A 17,323-nucleotide genomic window follows, 5' to 3' on the forward strand; every position below is an offset into this window, starting at 1 on the left:
ATTGCTGACCTCACCCGTTCAGAGGTATACAAAGTTGATTTCATTGAGTGTTTCGAGTTCAATTCAGGATCTTGATGGCTAGCATCAAGCATGTGTTTGTTAAACTAGTAATGCTCAAAATTTAAGCTCATCCAGAAAATGAGTTAGACATGGCGTATGATATCAAGGGGTCTAGCTCGGTTGAACACGACATGTGAGTTGTAAATCCTTTGATACTAGTCTTCGATTCATATAGAAAAAGAAGAAAAAAACAAAAAAGACATGGTGTATGGTTATTTATATTGTTACAATGTGTCTATTTGAGAATAATTTGTCCTTGCGGGTGGTTACATTATCATCATTTATAATTGATATTTGCCAAATGAAGGTGAAAAGAATTTGATAGGAACATGTGGTTGAAGGGCACATGATTTCTCCCCAAGACAGGTGCAACTAATGCACCCAGGTTGGAATTTGATGAAATTGGTCATGCCCAATGTTAAACTGAAAAAACCAAATATTATTTCCAAATTTATGGGCCTATTGGCCTTAAAAATTTCTGTAAAAACTAACTATATCTTTGGCATAATGTTTTGCTCATACGTATTTTGGATCAATGATTGGGTCATGTTCATGACCAAAAATTGATTGGGCTTATGATCTTTTTGTTCTGTAGTGTCTTCCAGTCATCAATTAAGCAAAGGAAACAAACAAAATTGACACGATCAATACTCCATAGTCAGAAGGGGGTATGCTTCGTGGCCTACTATCACATGTGTCTATCAATATTCAAGTACTAACTAGGTCAAAAGACGTACAAATTTGTCCCAAGAACTTAAAAGCAATTCAATGTGTTCTATCAATCCTTCCTTAATGGGGAAAAGGCAAAAATGTAATGGTTAAGAGCAATGTACTCTAATGAAAAACTTTACTTAAATGCCACCGTAAAAACAAAGTAAAAAAGAGGAAAAGAAAAAGCTATTATACCATTGTGTATATCGCTTTCATTATAAATTAATGTGTCACTTTGCTTTGACGTGCCTAAAGCTTTCGCAGATCTTAACCTTATAACCTTAATCATCATTCAAGAATATATTCCATATACTGGCACTTTGAAAATCTGCAAGAAACACATGTTCAAGAAAATCTCAGTTGAAAATCACAACAAAGATCAATATTATTCTTTGCTTTTACTCGAGAAAAGAGAAACATCAAAATAATGCGGGCAGATTTGCCTTATATGCACGATGCCCAGACTTTTATCGTCCAATTTGGATGAGAATTTACCTAAATTTCTATGGGCAATTTGAAATTACAAAATACCCATTCAGTGCACTTGAACTAACTATGGTTTGAAAGCAAAGAAGGCATTTGATGCTGAAAGAAAAACATGATTTCACACTTCATTAATCTATAAAAACTACAAAGACATCAGTTCCTGTGTTTCAATAAATTTTAACTATTAATAGAGTGTTTTAAAAAAACATTAAAAAAAGTTTTGCTAACATATTTTTTCCAAAGTTTTACAACTAGTGATTTTGTTGATATTTATAAATAAATAAACTTCCACTTAGACAAGTTTTTGGTTAGCAAAGAAAAGTGGAATCCATTATCTTTATACATATCATTTTCATCTTTTCCTCTCGCCTACTTTCTTTCTTGAAAATCTTTTGATACTTCTTGTTCCAAAACATTTATCACATTTAAAGTTTTAAGGTTTCAATTTGTTAACATTAAGCTGCTAATTTTTTTTTCTTTCTAACTTTATCTAGGTTTTACTGATTATTTGGCTTAAAAAAACATAAGAAATAATTAGGTCTTATTTAATATGAGAATTTTATGCAAATTTTAAAAAGTAATTAAAAAAACATTTTAAAGTAAATATCACTTAAGAGTTTCCTTATTTCGTTTGATTAAAAGAAAATATTTATCAGTTTGCTTGGAGAGGAGGACGAAAGTAAAAGTTAATTATTATTGTAATGTTTTATGTATGTCGTCCTTATAAGGCTTTTTACATTATTTTTTTATGTAGTCCCTTTTTGTCTTATGAAATCAAGAGCAAATTGGAAGTGAGAAAGTGGTGATGGAAGGAACACTGGTATTGGTGGAGATGGTTTGCCTTTGGCGAAATTGAAGGTGCCCTGACTCGGAGAAAAAAATGTGCCTTAGCATGTTAGTAGTCGAATGTGGATTTGTGGGTCGAGACTCCATTGTCACAAAAGTCGTCAATACAAGAAATAATTAGGAAAGGAATTGAGGAAGAAGTAACAAGTAACAGAGGAAGAGAGTGGTAGCAAGGAATAAAAGAGTCTAATTCAATTAGTTAAATAGTTAACCAACCAGGTGTGTGTAAGTGTTGGTATCTGTCTCTCTTTTATTCATACGGACCAAATAGAGTCATAACAAGATTACCAACATTAAAATGAACCATTTTAGAAATTATTTCCTAAAAATATTAATAATGTTTAAAACGTATTCTTTTAGTCTTTTTGAAACATAAAATTATTTATTAAACTATCATAATTAGTTTTCATTTAATAATATTTTCATTTAATAATAAATTTAATTCATTTAATATTTCTTGAGAGATTATTGATCTTTTGTAAGATTTTTATTATTTTTAATAGTAAGATAACTTTATTCTAGTGTTGAAAAAGACAAATAAAAGGTTGATAAGTAATGAAAAATTAAAGGAAGTTCACTTTGTTATTAATTTAATTAAAATTTGGGAATTTTACAATACCAATAAAAAGTGTAACAAGTTTTTGAAGTTTATTATTTAAAGTCCTTAATAAAAAAACGTATATTTCAATTAAGATTAGTAATATTGACAAATATATAAATAAAATATAGTCGCTAATTAAGATAGAAAACGATAAAAAAAATGAGTGGCTTATTTTAAATGAAAATAATTACTTTAAGTATTATCTATTAACTAATTAAAATTTATTTATTGTGAAAATAAAACATTAATAATAAATAAAATGTTCCGGAGTTTTATTTATTTTGGAGGTTTAAAGCAAGAGTTTTTTTTTTTTTTTACTTTAGGTCCGTAGGATAGGAGGGTAGAAAAGTTTAAGACAGTTTTTTTAAAGCAAGTTGAAGGCAGATTCATTATTCAGCACAAAACACATATTTTAAGTCTTTTTTTTCTCCTTTAAATATAATCTCTTTAATTTTATGCATAGAAAAATTCACTAATTTTGGAAGAGGAAAAAAAAAAAGCATTCGACTATTTCTTTCTCCCCCCTAGGCTCAGCCTCTAAAACCAACCAATGATTTTTTTATCAAAAATGTGTATTTTCCCTTCCTTTTTATTTCTCTCTTACCAAATAATAGATTAATAACTTCAATAAGTAAAATAAAAACTATTAATAAAATAAGAGAATAATATCGGCAAAGAAAATATTTTGAAATTTAAAATATTCAATATTTTTAAGATTTAAATATATTTTTGGTCCCTAATAAATTTTTGCTTTGAGATATGTCCTTAGTATTTGAAATTTTTTTTCAAAAATTCCTATCGTTAGTCAGAATTTGTTATCTACTTATGTGGTCATTAAGTAGACACATTGACATGTGACGTGTGGTGCTATGTGTACTTGTTGCTGAGTGGGATTACACGTAGAAATTTTTTTAAAAAGTAAAAATGACATCATTTTCGTAATATGATTGAGGTTAAAAAAATATTTTTTTCTCTATGGGCAATGGAATCGTAATCATTTGTTTCTCTATTTCTCTCTCCCAACTAGGTTCAGAAATTGCGCTTTCTTCTTCCTCCTTGATGAAACCGTCATCATCCACATCACCTTCGTCGTTGGAGGTCGATGTGCTCAACGAATCTCCACTATTCGTCAACTATTGCATGAACCACCAACCCAAAATTGAACCTGCATTGGAGGTATCGCAAACCGGTCAACAAATCCAAACTTGGGAGGAAAAAACTCAGATCTGAAAAATTAGGTTGTAGTTATGGTGCGTGACAAGTTTGGAGAAGAAGCCGCAGGCAAAGATGACGAATGTGTCGTCTCGATGATCGTTTTGGGGCTCGCTAAAGAAGTCGAGGTAATCACACCCCACGATGGCATGCGACCATAACGAGCTCGCTTTGGAGGCGAAAAGTTTGGGTTCCAACCCCCTCGACTGCTCCACCGCCGCACCTTAGCTTCCCCGACTTTGTGGAACCCTTGTCGCACTCTCACAACACCGATTCCTAGGACGAGCCCTTCACGTTGATGTCCACCAAGCTCCGGCTCATGTGTAGCTACAATGGGCACATCGTCCCCTGCCCCCATGATAAGTCCCTATCCACGTGCCTCTCGAAAACTTTCCTAAACGGAAGACCCTTTACGCTCAAGTACCAGCTCCTCAACGAAGACCTTGATTCCCTCATCTCCGTCACCATTGACGAAGACCTCAGAAACATGACCGTCAGACCCTCTCAAATCCACCTCTTCCTCTTCCCCCACCAAACTTGAATCCACTCACTCTATCCCTCCCCAAATTCGTTAAACGACGTCATTTAGCGTTAAATGATTTTTTTAAAAAAATCCTACATGTAATCTCACTCAGATAAATATGACACATGACACCACATATTGCATGCCTACTTGTTCGGTTAAGAGCCATGAAAGCAGATAACGGATTTTGATTAACAGTAAGGACCTCGAACAAAAGTTTTCAAATATTAAGGATCCATCTCGAAACAAAAATTTATTAGGGACCAAATGCAAAAAATAAATGTATATTAGGGACCAAAAATATATTTAAACCTATTTTTAATTTTCATACAAAAATATTAATGAAAATCATTTTAAATAATATTCATGATGCTAGGTTTTGAAGATTCCTTTATCTTTTTGCAGTGAGGTTGCAAATTGAAGAGGTCAAGGAGCCGCAGCAACAAGTTGAAGAATTCATTAATTAGACAGCAGTTAGACTGCTTGTTTCTTCCTTAAGATCTCTGTTGATTGCTTATGGAACATGAATCAACCAGCTGTCTATGATCTGTATTATTGTTTTTGTGGGTACAGAACAGCAGGGCTAAGTCCTATTTGTAGTTAAGTCCCTGCATCCTTAGTACCATCACATAATAACTAAGATTGGGTCCACTCAAGCCCATTAGCTTCTCTCATGAAAGCCTTTCCCTATCTCCAAATCAAATCAAATTATTAAGCATTACAATCCTCTTTTACTTCAGTTAAATCATTGACAGTTCATTATATATGGACCACAAACAATTGGTATGGAATTTTATATAATATATAGTTATTTTTATTTTTCACCTATTTTTATTTTTATATAAATATATATCTTAGAAAAATATTTTTTTAAAATTAAAAGACAATATAAATTGTCATACTTTAATTGTAAAAACATATTTGTTGATAATTAATTGTGATTTTCTCCTAATCTTAGGTAACTCTATGTGCCGACTCCTGTTGATACATCCAATCAAGTCTTTCGCTCACATTAGCTGTGATTTGAGTTCTATTTTAGATTTTTCTTGTTGGTTCATAGATGCATAAGCAAATTTCATTGTATATCTTAGACGAGATGGGGGATCTCTCTTTGGCGTTACATGGTCATGTCTTTTTCTAATATATATTTTTAATAAAAAAAAAAAGTTGACTCTATGTTGAATATATTACTAAATTTAATGTAATTTCTTCAAGAAGATGAAGGAATGACATTGAACAGGGATGCATTAAAATTCTTAGACGAGCGAATGACAAAAATGCATGTCCTTAAGTCGGAGTTGTACTTCAAGTTCCATCATGGGTACTGCCAAGTGAAGTGAAAACATGGTCTTCATTCTGTTCACTGTTTTCTCAACTCACAACATGCATTTATGCAATCCTGCTTCCCCTCCCAATAATGACAGAACAAACGGCCTGATTACTTCAATTATGAATTATCAATGGTTACCTACCACAGTCTAACCCCACTATGAAAAAACTATATTAATAACCTTCATTCGCACATCATTTACGAGCTTTCTTCCTTCACCTGCTGTGTACCATGCACCGACACATATTCGGAATTTGAAAACAATACACCAATACTATATATATAAAAAAAGAAAATAATACAGCAATAAAATTATAAATTATAAAATATAATCGAAATGGTTTCCATATTATTGTTATTGGGTATGCATTATATCAAATACTTTTACATATATACTTATATATTTGTTTATTTTTTAATTTCTATAACAATATAAATGTGATATAAAAATAACTAAATAAATAATAATATTTAATTTCATTATATTTGTACTAGTAATTAATAAAGTTGACTTATAAAACATTAAAATTTGTGTAATGGAGTTAATAAATATTATATAAAGTATGTTGTATTGTATGTCAGTCATGTCTATCTGTCTTATGTTGTCATAGCATTAGTGTTATGTTGTATCCATACATATCCCTTGTATGTGTCCGCGCTTTATAATTAAGGAAAAAGCTACATTTAACGTCCTTCCAAATATAAAAAAACATTTAACGTCCTTTCCCCACGTGAGCACTTCTTCAATCCTCCGCTGCTGCAAAAAAGCTGAGAAACAGTACTGTGCCTAAATTTCCAATGGGATATAGGATAGAGAGGAATGTATATTGTAGGAGATTCTACTAATAGGACTAAAATAGTGCGCGCGCGCGTGTATATATATGTATAATTAGCTTTAGGCTTTAGGATTTGAGCTAATTCAATTTTAAATTTAGATAATATTATCTATAGTTGTTGTTGAACCTATCGAATTATCTGTTCATTGAGCCATTATATAGTTTTTTGGGAACTTCACATTTTATATGTCCAATTCTTCATATAAAAAAGTGTGATGAAGATTTCAGATTATCTGATAATATAACTAATTAAATAGTATCTATAAGTAGGAAAATCGTCGTCACCACATAGATTAGATAATTTGTATTCTACCATAATTAATTCCTATTTTTCAACTTATAAAGATGGAAACACAATGAAAAGAGATTCCAAACAGTGGATGAATGTGATTCCCTATCTGTAGGCTTTTATGGGCTTGAAGCTATGCTTTAACAAACAATAATCTTGATAACCTCAAGCTAGCATACAAAGAAGAGTGAAATTGGCAAACATATAATAGATGTTACTGTTTAGTTTCTTACTATATTGCGATATAATTATGTTTTGGTAAAATATATTAATTGATACATTTTTACAACTCAGAAAGCTGCTTGATGAAAGAACCATTTTCAATCCAGCCTAGGATATTGACCACAAGAACTTCATCCCTTACACTCCGGGAAAATTATTCATGCGGGGGTTATCTCCAATGTTTGTATTAAAATGCATTCGTGTAGGGTTTTTGTGGCTGAGCAATGACGATTGGTACCACTCTAAATATTAGTAATTTGACCATAGATTCTCGCCCCATGTGGACTAAATTTGAAAGTGCGAGTAACAACACGCTGTATGAAGTGTTCTATGGAATTGATTATCAATTTTTATGATGTGAAAGGCACTTCATGAATTGTCAAGTACGCTTGAAAGTTACATTTACTTTGACATTAAATAAAAATATATATAATTTTAAAAATAAGATACCAATTCTTATATCAACTAACTAGAATGGTCCACCCCACTAAAGCTTATTTGGCGGGTGTGATTGAGATAATCTATGATCATGAAACATGTGGTGTCCCCTCACATAATTTTGAAATAATGTTTCTTACTTGTTTTCGTTTTCATAAGGGCATAATAACGTTTTGTATTTGAAGGATAACAATATGCGTATATATGAGGGAAAAAAAATTCTGAGTACTGTTGAGATGGGAGCCAGAGAAGGAAGAGGAACCAATACAATATTGAATGGAAGAAATTTATATAATAACCCTAATAAAATTGTGTGGAAGGCAAGAAAACAGTCTAAGATCCTAGTACCGGATTTTGTCATAGACAGCCCAGCAAGAATTTAAAAAAAATCGAAGGCAAAAAAATTCCCTCTCAATATGGAATATTTAATTGCCCCCACTAGGATGCCTGTCCTGGCAAAACAAAACCATTTGGTCATTAAACTAAGATGAACGGTAATACATGCAAAGAAAAGAGAGAAAATGGTGTACAAATCTTAAAGAAGTGGAGAAAGACATGGAAGATGAGAAAGAGGGTATGAAACTTTATGAATATTGCATGGCCCCTTTACTCTGCCAAATGTGTTTTCATTCAAATTATGCTTGCGTTAATTTGCAATTACAGGTGAGTAAACGCTGCATATATTTACGTGCTTCCCTTCTTTTTTTTCGTTAATTAATTTCACCGAAATCTAACTGCAACAATATGTTGCATTCAGTGAATAGTCTATTAAGTAGGAGAGTTCCATGATTTAAGTATACTATATTAAGCTTATTTTACTCAATAGGAGACTCACAATAATAGTGGATTAACGTGTCAAATATGTTTTAAACTTTATGGTATCAACAGCAAATTTAGAAGAATATTGACTGAAAATAATAAACAGCTAGCAATTTAGAAGAATATTGACTGTGAAAATAATAACAGGTGGTGGTGAATGGTGATACAGCTAACGGTGACCATGTTGATGAAGATGACAATCTATAACAGTAAACAGTAGTCCTAGCAAGGATAATCCAATCAACTAGTGACTTGTTAGTTGGGCTGTTTTGTTTTGTTAATAAGAAATCAAAATGTCGGGAATGCATGTTGGGTGTTGGTTGGCACAATATTATAATGAGAACCTGAGAAGGACTAATATCATATTTTCTAACATATTCCTTTTAAAAATATTATTATAAGTTAAAATTTATTCAAAACTATAAAAGTGAGTAATACTCATTAGACTTATGAAAGTTTATAATTTTTAATATATTTACTTTAGTGTATCTTTTTAAAAAAGTACGTTAAAAAATATATTATTAACATTTTCTAATTATAATTGTTCCCTCGAATGTATAAGAATGTGAAATATGTAGAATTTTTTTTTCTTACTTTTCGACTCCAAGAAAATATCTTATTTATTGATAATTAATGTAAAATAATTTATTTTATCATTTAAATTTATTGATTTTTATGATAATTACTTAAAAAATATTAATATTATGTTTGATATAGAGTTACAAAAGTATGTTTGTAAATTTCAATGCAAAATTGCGTGTTCCAGTGATTAAAACGGGAAAAAAAATTGTTGCTTTGAAAGTAAAAGTACTTTTAGGAGTGGTTTGGTATCAAGGAGAGAAAGGAGATGAGGAGAGAAGAGAAGGAAAGATAGGATTGAGGAAGGGTTTTCTTATAAAAAAAAACATGGTTTTCATAATTATTAATTTCTGTCATTTTATTTATTTTTCTTTCCAATTCACTTTAATTTAAATATTTATCCCTTATTTTACTCTATTTCACCTCAACCAAATTATTTTAATTTTCACTCTATATTTCTATTATATTTCTCTTCTCACCTATTTTCTTCAATCTATTCTCTTATTTTCTCTCTTAACAACCAAACACATCCTTAAATTTTATCAACTTTAATCGAAATATATACTAATAATTATTTTTTATTGTTTAACCGTGTAAATTTTTTATACTAACAATGTACTAGTCAATAAACTTTAGAAAATTTAAGGTCACTATTTTGGACGGTTAAAACCTTAGAAGAGTTTTATTCGGTTGATTTTCAATTAATTGTAGTTTATATACGGATCAAAATTGCAATTTAAAATGTATATTAAATCATACATTATAATTTGATGGCCTAATATGATTGTTTTTCTTGTCGCTAATCCTAATAGAGAAATAAAGTTACAGATAACTTTAAATGTAGCTATTGAACTTTCATATTAACTATGGTGAGTTTTCGTTCAATAATTTGCCACAAAAAATGTTCCTATAAAAAAATTAATTTTAATACGTTATCGATCTGTCTAAAAATTTTATATAGATAATGAGTTAGATAGAATCTTAAGTATGATATAAGAAATTTTTTATATTATAAATATAATTCTGTTAAATTCATGTGGATAATATCTATATAACAACTTTAGCAAAGAAAAAAAAAGGTTAATATCTATAATAACTACAATCTCTTTGAACTGAGTATGTTCTTTCTAAATTAGCATTACTTGATAGTTCGTTTTAAAGAGTGGAAGTGTACCTGCACAATGGTAGTAGAGTAATTTTTTCTTTGGTATGTTGTAGACTTCTCGTTCTTCTTTGGTGAACTCTTTTTTTTTTTTTTTTTATGGTGGGATACATACTTATGTGTTATCTCGAGAATCTCATTTCTTGTATATGTTTACAGGTCTTAGACCCCTGGGCCTTACCTTTGAGATTAGCGAGGATGTTATTCCGCGATTACCTACTAATGAGGTATTGATGGTGATTATATTACCTTTAGTAATCTTCTTCTCTTGATCCTTAATGAATTCCTTAAATTGTCATAATTTAGGGTACTCAGCTTTGGGCAAGAAGTGAGTCTTTGTCTAAGGCTGAGGAGGTCTTCGTCCAAGGCTGATTAGTTCTAATTCACTAGATCAATGAGGTGTTTGGTTTCGATTGAAGGTTATGTACCAAATATGAATGAATGTATATGGTTATGTGTTTCGTCCATATTTAAATAATAGTTTACTTGTCTCGCGTATATCTCTTATAAATTGTAAATTTTTTTACCTGTAATAATGCATGTAATTTCTTTTAAAAAATATATAATATTATAAAAATATGCTACTTTCAAATAAAATGCTCAAATTCGACAAATAAATGTAAATTTATAAATAGTTTTTATAAGTAAATTGCATAAGAATAAAAAATAATAGTTCAACAATTAAAAGCTTGCACATAACTTAAAACCACTTCTGTTTTATTTAGCCAAAACAAAATTTACTTCCGTTTTCTGCTAAATAATATTAAGGATACCAATTTTTCTAGAAAAAAAGAAAAGAAAAGAAAACGTAGAGGTAATCTTATTGTGAGACATACACGTACTAATAGAAGATGGTGACCTTGCAAAATGAAAAAACAAAATTTTATTTCTCTCGCATAATAAACTATATATATTTTCCCTACCGAGATATACTAAGAGACATGTCGTCACAACTCACAAGCTGATAAAGTTATATTAATACTTATTTTTTAAAAGCCTTGTTTACAGGAACAAAAAAGCGTACTTTAATCCTTAAACATCACATAAACAATCTATATATTCATGGTTAACAAAAAATTTTAAACATTCTACCAGCTGAACATACTAGTAGAAAAGAGAAAATAAAAAGAAAAGAAAAAACAATTCTCCTCACTATTTAACATGAAACCAAGACCAAGACTTGTATTAAATAAAATCATGTAGACTACACAAATCAACTTCTACCTGATTGAAAATGAATTTGTTAGGCAGTAATTAGAGGAACCACAAGACACCAATGGCAAAACATCAATTTAGCACGGTTATATATGCTTCTTGCCATGTAATAAACCAGCATATATACTGCATGTAATGATCTTTAACTGAAAGTAGAGGGGAGAACTATGTATCTTAGAACCGAGTCCGAGCCCAGCATAGAAAGCATATACCAGACCATATATTGATGATTGCCTACGTGTAGAAAATAAAACTGAATAAAGGATTCTTATCACAGTTAATCAAGCAACACAAAAATGTATTAGGTACGGTGCATTAATAATATATTAACGCTTATTTAATTTTTATCGCCTAACAAAAGGAAATGTTGGTAATCGAAATTGAGTAAATGTTACAAAGAATAAGGAAAATATTTCCAAAACTTGAACAAATAGACGGAGTACCATATATGTGCTCAGACTCTTTTAAGTTGTTCAAAATTTTGAATTTGACATCTTACCCTACTTTTGGGAAAGAATATGAACCTGCGCTATGTTAAACATTCTGTCATGGATGATGGATGTCAAATTCAATTCTTTTTTAACCTTTTATGAACCTACTTTTGGATTGGGTTAAATTTAGTTTAATTTTCAACCGAATCCAATTCAATTTAATTGGGTTAGATTTATCTTTTATTTTTTTATAATTTTATCCAACCTAAATATTTTAATTGAATTGGATTGAGTTGAATTGAGTCATTGATAATTAAAAAAATTATTGTCATCTTTTTATTTTTTATTTTTTAAAAATACTTCAAAATCAGTCAGTAATATTGTTTCATTACTTCTTGATTTTATAAGTCAGCAATAGTTTGTATTTATTCCTTTCAGATTTTATAATTCATATAGCTAGTATTCAATAAAATTATTAAAACTCTTTAATAACCTATATTAATTAGATGATTTAAATATGATTTTCATAACACTAATATACTTCTTTTATAGTTTATTACCTTTTTTATATTTTACTATCTAACAATTTTAAACTTTTACTTTTGGTATTTACTGTTAGTTTAAGTTTATTAAATGATGATGTAACACTATTAATTTATTATGTCATCATTTAATCGATTGAGACTAACAATATGTATTAAAAACAAAATTTTGGAAATATAAGATAGTAAATTTTTTTTAAAAAAAAAGTTGTAAACTGAAAATTGATATTTTACATGTATGAAAAACATACGTTACACTTATTAGATTGAGTCCATCTTGAACACTTATTGCAACTTGGAGGTGAATGTGAGTGAGGAATATTTTTTTTATATTTTTTTATTAATCACAATTTTGTGCATATGACACATAAAGAATTAGGGTGTGTTTAATTTACTAAAAAGACAACACAAACAAAACAGTACTTGACAAATAGTTAAGTTATAGGATAACTTTTTTGTATTATACATTGTTTGGTGGTCGATGCACATTACAAGTAATTTTGTATTGTATCTTATTTGATGAATTTATGTACGAGACAAAATAATATAAATTTTTCTATAATATAATTTGTATAGTGCAATGTTTGATTTGCACTAGTAAAAGATAAAAAAAATAAGATTTTGAAACTTTTTAAATTATTTTATTATTTAACATAATTTATTATCATGCTTTACTAACATTTATAATTTATTAATATTGTGATGTATTTTAAAGCATTATTTTAAACTTATTGTTATAAAAAAATTACAATTTATTAATTATGTTGATATATTTTTAACTATATCTTATAAGTATCATATTATAAATTAAAAAACAATTCAAAATAAGTTAATCATATGTTATAACTAAAAATATTTCACAATCATACAATGTTATTAAAAATATAAAATCTTATTAAGATGATTTTTGGTAATATGTAAATTCAAGCTTTCTTGATTATTAAATATTGAAGGAGAGGATGACGGCGTTAGAGGGGGAGTACAGTGCGGGGAGCGGATTGAGATGATGCCGTTTGAAAATCCTGGGTGAGGTTCACAGAGTCGAAGTTGTTAGTGGCACGACCAATGGTTTGAAGGAGTGTGGTGATGTGCTTGCCTGAGAGGGGGGGGGGGGGGGGGAGGGCACAAAAGTCGGACAAGGAGAGGAACTAGAGGAGGACATGGTAGAGAAGGAAGTCAGCGAGGACGGCCAGGGAGTGGTGATGGTGGGAGAAGTAGTCGTCGGAGGCAAGGTAGGCGTTGGGGACGATGAGAATGGAGAAAGGGGAGTAGTCCAAGAGATCGATGGCGAGGGGTGTGATGGAGACAAGGAGGGAGATGAATTGGGAGAGTTCTGACACAGAAAGGAGGACTATGAGGTTGTTAATATTTAGAGAGAGGGGTTTAGAGAAAAAGTCGCATATGGAAAAAGAAAAAAAAAGTGTGAGATAATGAAAAGTTGGATAATAGAGATAATATTGTATTTTTACTTTTGTTAGACACTCTACAAAAAGTTGTACAAATTTAGTGAGTTAAGTATTTTTTTTAATCCATAATTCTTTATTATGTATTGTTCCTAAGTCATTTTTTAAATTAAATGTTGGACAAATATTTTTATACTATTCAGTCCCATATTTTTTTAGCGCGAATCAAAAGCATCCTTAGATAATTATTATTAATTTTACCACATATTTTTTTTATGTAGTTGTGTTGGATTACCCAAATGCAAATTTTAATTAGATGTATTAAAAAAAATTCAACTCAAACCAATATCCAATCCAACCAGCAAAAATGTAATTAAGTTGGATGGATTCACGGGTTGAACACCAGCTTACCCAAAAGTATATATGACTTCACATTACAAATATTACTATGCAATATATATATATATATATATATATATATATATATATATATATATATATATATATATATAATAACTTTTACACATGAACATAAATTAAATATATTATTAATTAAAATATTTAATCTTAATTATTATTCAAATATTTTAAATAAAAATATTTGAACTATAATTATAATTTTAAAGAACTTATATAATTAGATTAAAATTTTAAGAAAAGTAATTGTAAAAATAAAATATAATTTTGTATAATTTAGTAAAAAAATTATACGTACATGTAGCACAAAATTAACTGTAAATCAAAATAATTGAGCCAAGCACTTTACTATTGTTGGAATGCATTTTTGTTGCCTAAAACGTGATTTTTGTGTCAACCAAATAGGATTTGCTTGATGATTCCCTAGTAAAAATAGCTGGAGTCTAAATTTAAAACTTTTTTTATATACAAGAATTCTTTTGAATTTTTTTCTGTTTTTTAATTTTATCTTCATAATATGAGGGTGAGAAGTGGACAAAGGTAGTGTCAGAAATTAAAGTTTGATCTTTCTTAAGAGAAAGAAAAGGTTAAAAAGGGTAAACTGGTAGGGGCATTTGGGTCAATTCAAAAGGAACTGTCATTCAAGGCTACAGGGTCAAGAAACAGAATCATGTTATTCCCTCATTTTTACCCCTTCAAACTTTTTCCTGTCTCCATCGAAACCTACTGTCCAACCTTTCTTTCCTATTTCCTCCAAAGCCCTAGTCCCCTCCTCCTTCCTCTCTCTCTCTCTCTCTCTCCTACCTAACATACAGCACTGCACAAACACAAGGAAGAATATTAATACGACCATTAACAAGCGACGATGAAAATTTGAGCTTGCTCCACCCTTTTAAGGAAAAAACCCAATCCCTTATCAATCTCAGAAATCAAAGCTACTATATAAAATATAAAATAAAAAAACACCAACGCTGCCACACACAGCTACCCTGGCTTGTGAGCTTTATAGTATTGCTCAACAAATACTTACAACTTTGCTGAATAGAGCAAACCACGAAGGGGCCACTCACTCTCCCATCAATCTCATCACATTCTCAACATCAATAAATCTTCTTTTGCTTCACCATTTACAGGTACATGTGTGTGTTACAATATTTCTCTCTCCCATAACATAAAATAAAATAAAATAAAAAACCATCAAGTCTGTGAGACCAATCAACAATTAATCAGACTTTGTTTCCTTCCCTTCTTCTTTCTTATTTTTAATTTGTTTTCATTTACAGTAACTTCTAAAAGGAAAAAACATTAAAAAAGAAATTATTCAAACAAAAGGACATTTGCTGAACTGTTATCCAAACTATAAGTATAGTAATTCTTTATCTCAATTAACCTTCATCTCTCTCACACACTCCTCTCACTAGCTCTGGTCACTGTCTTAGGAACCCTAGAACAGCAACCCAGATAAACTATTCCAAGACACACACCACAGAAAGAGAGAATCAAAACAATTAAGCCTTGGATCTGCATAGCAAAGGCAAGCACAAGGGTCATGGATTCAAATATTCAAGACTTTATAGACACATGTAACTCTGACAACACCTGCAATCTCATCACCAATAGCACCACCACCAACTTAACCGCAGCTAGTGCTGCCTCTTCCTCTCCTGCTTCCACCTCCATCACCAGCAGCAGCCGCTACGAGAACCAGAAGCGCCGTGACTGGAACACCTTCGGTCAATACCTCAAGAACCACCGTCCCCCTCTCTCCCTCTCCAGGTGCAGCGGTGCACACGTCCTTGAATTTCTAAGGTACACACCCTCTGAATTAGTCTTGCACATCATGCACCTCTTCTCTCTCTCTTTCTTATGTTTTTGGTAAAAGACACATGTATCTTCTACGAGAGTCAATCCTGCTTGAACCAGTTATAAGATATAGTATCTGTGGACGACAAAGTTTTCTTTTTGATACTTAGAAGGAGAGTTTTGTTATCTGTGTCTGTCTGACTCGAGCAAGATTGTTTTCTTTTCAACATACATACATGCGTTCTTTGTTATGTAGGTATGAATTTTTTTGGTTATGTGTGAGTAGGTACCTGGATCAATTTGGGAAGACCAAAGTGCACACACCGATCTGCCCCTTTTACGGGCACCCGAACCCTCCGGCGCCATGTCCATGTCCTCTTAGGCAAGCTTGGGGGAGCCTTGACGCACTCATAGGGCGTTTGCGTGCAGCTTTTGAGGAGAATGGAGGGAAGCCTGAGGCAAACCCTTTTGGAGCACGAGCTGTGAGACTCTACCTTCGTGAGGTTCGTGATCTGCAGTCCAAAGCCAGAGGAATTAGCTATGAGAAGAAGAAAAGGAAGCGTCCACCACCTCAGCAACAACCCATGCCAATACCCCATCACCCTCTTCCTCCTCCAGGTGCAAGTGCAACTCATTAGAGGAATTAATTCTCACACTCCATGCCAATTTCTACCCCCCCTCTCTCTCAATCTATCTTTTCCCGTCAAAACTCGAAAAACCTTCGTCTCCAAGTGGGATCTCTTCTTTTAATCCCAATATGCTTTTAGAGTTATGATCTAATTTAGTATCATAATATTTAGGGTTTTTTTCTTTGTTAATTTTTTCCTTTTGTTGGTGAAAGCTGCTATATCTCTGGTCCATATAGACTGTTTGTCTTTGGATCCTGTTTGGTCAGGGAGAAGCAAAAGTTTAAAATTAAATTCTGGGATATCATGCAATATCTCTGCTTTAAAAGCAGACAGTGCGGTACTGGTAGTAGACTGATAGTGCGTGGGAAGTACTGAAAAGTGGAAGTGAGACTGTGAGAGAGTGAATGGATATACATGGAAGTCATGATCCTTGTGATGAGGAAACCTAAAGTATGGTATTATCATTCATAGTGTTCTATATATATGTACTTTTCCTTTTCGTTATGTCAAGCTTAGACTTGTTGCGGTTTAATTATGTGCCTTACCTTAATTTTATCGTACTGGCTTTTGGGATATATATATATATATATATAATTTTAATTTTCTGTTTTTGAAGGATGTTAAATTTTACCATAATTAATACCAAATTCATTCCTAAATAAAAGATTGTTTTTGAACTAAGAAACTACAGGTAACAAGTCACTTCCATACACGGTGATGTTAGATAACAACTTCGGATATTGATTATCATCATTATTTTCTCATCTAG

At 31.1% G+C, this 17,323-nt stretch overlaps 1 protein-coding gene across 2 annotated transcripts; it reads left to right on the plus strand.

Annotated features, from left to right (window-relative positions):
- Window positions 1-14,919: 14,919 nt before the first annotated feature.
- On the plus strand, window positions 14,920-17,086 carry LOC100527164 (uncharacterized). 2 transcript variants are annotated; one of them, XM_006603619.4, is made up of 3 exons: window positions 14,920-15,255; window positions 15,562-15,931; window positions 16,212-17,086. In XM_006603619.4, exons 2-3 carry the CDS (start codon window positions 15,672-15,674, stop codon window positions 16,561-16,563), a joined length of 612 nt encoding a protein of 203 aa, XP_006603682.1. In that variant the 5' UTR covers window positions 14,920-15,255; window positions 15,562-15,671; the 3' UTR covers window positions 16,564-17,086.
- The last annotated feature ends 237 nt before the right edge of the window (window positions 17,087-17,323 follow it).

The sequence above is a fragment of the Glycine max genome, chromosome 19 (genome assembly GCF_000004515.6).
Source record: "Glycine max cultivar Williams 82 chromosome 19, Glycine_max_v4.0, whole genome shotgun sequence".
Lineage (NCBI taxonomy): Eukaryota > Viridiplantae > Streptophyta > Magnoliopsida > Fabales > Fabaceae > Glycine > Glycine max.

Coding starts and splice junctions, on each gene's coding strand:
- LOC100527164 (XM_006603619.4), top strand. CDS start 15,672: ATGGATTCAAATATTCAAGACTTTATAGACACATGTAACTCTGACAAC. Junction 15,932..16,211: donor CACGTCCTTGAATTTCTAAG/GTACACACCCTC, acceptor ATGTGTGAGTAG/GTACCTGGATCAATTTGGGA.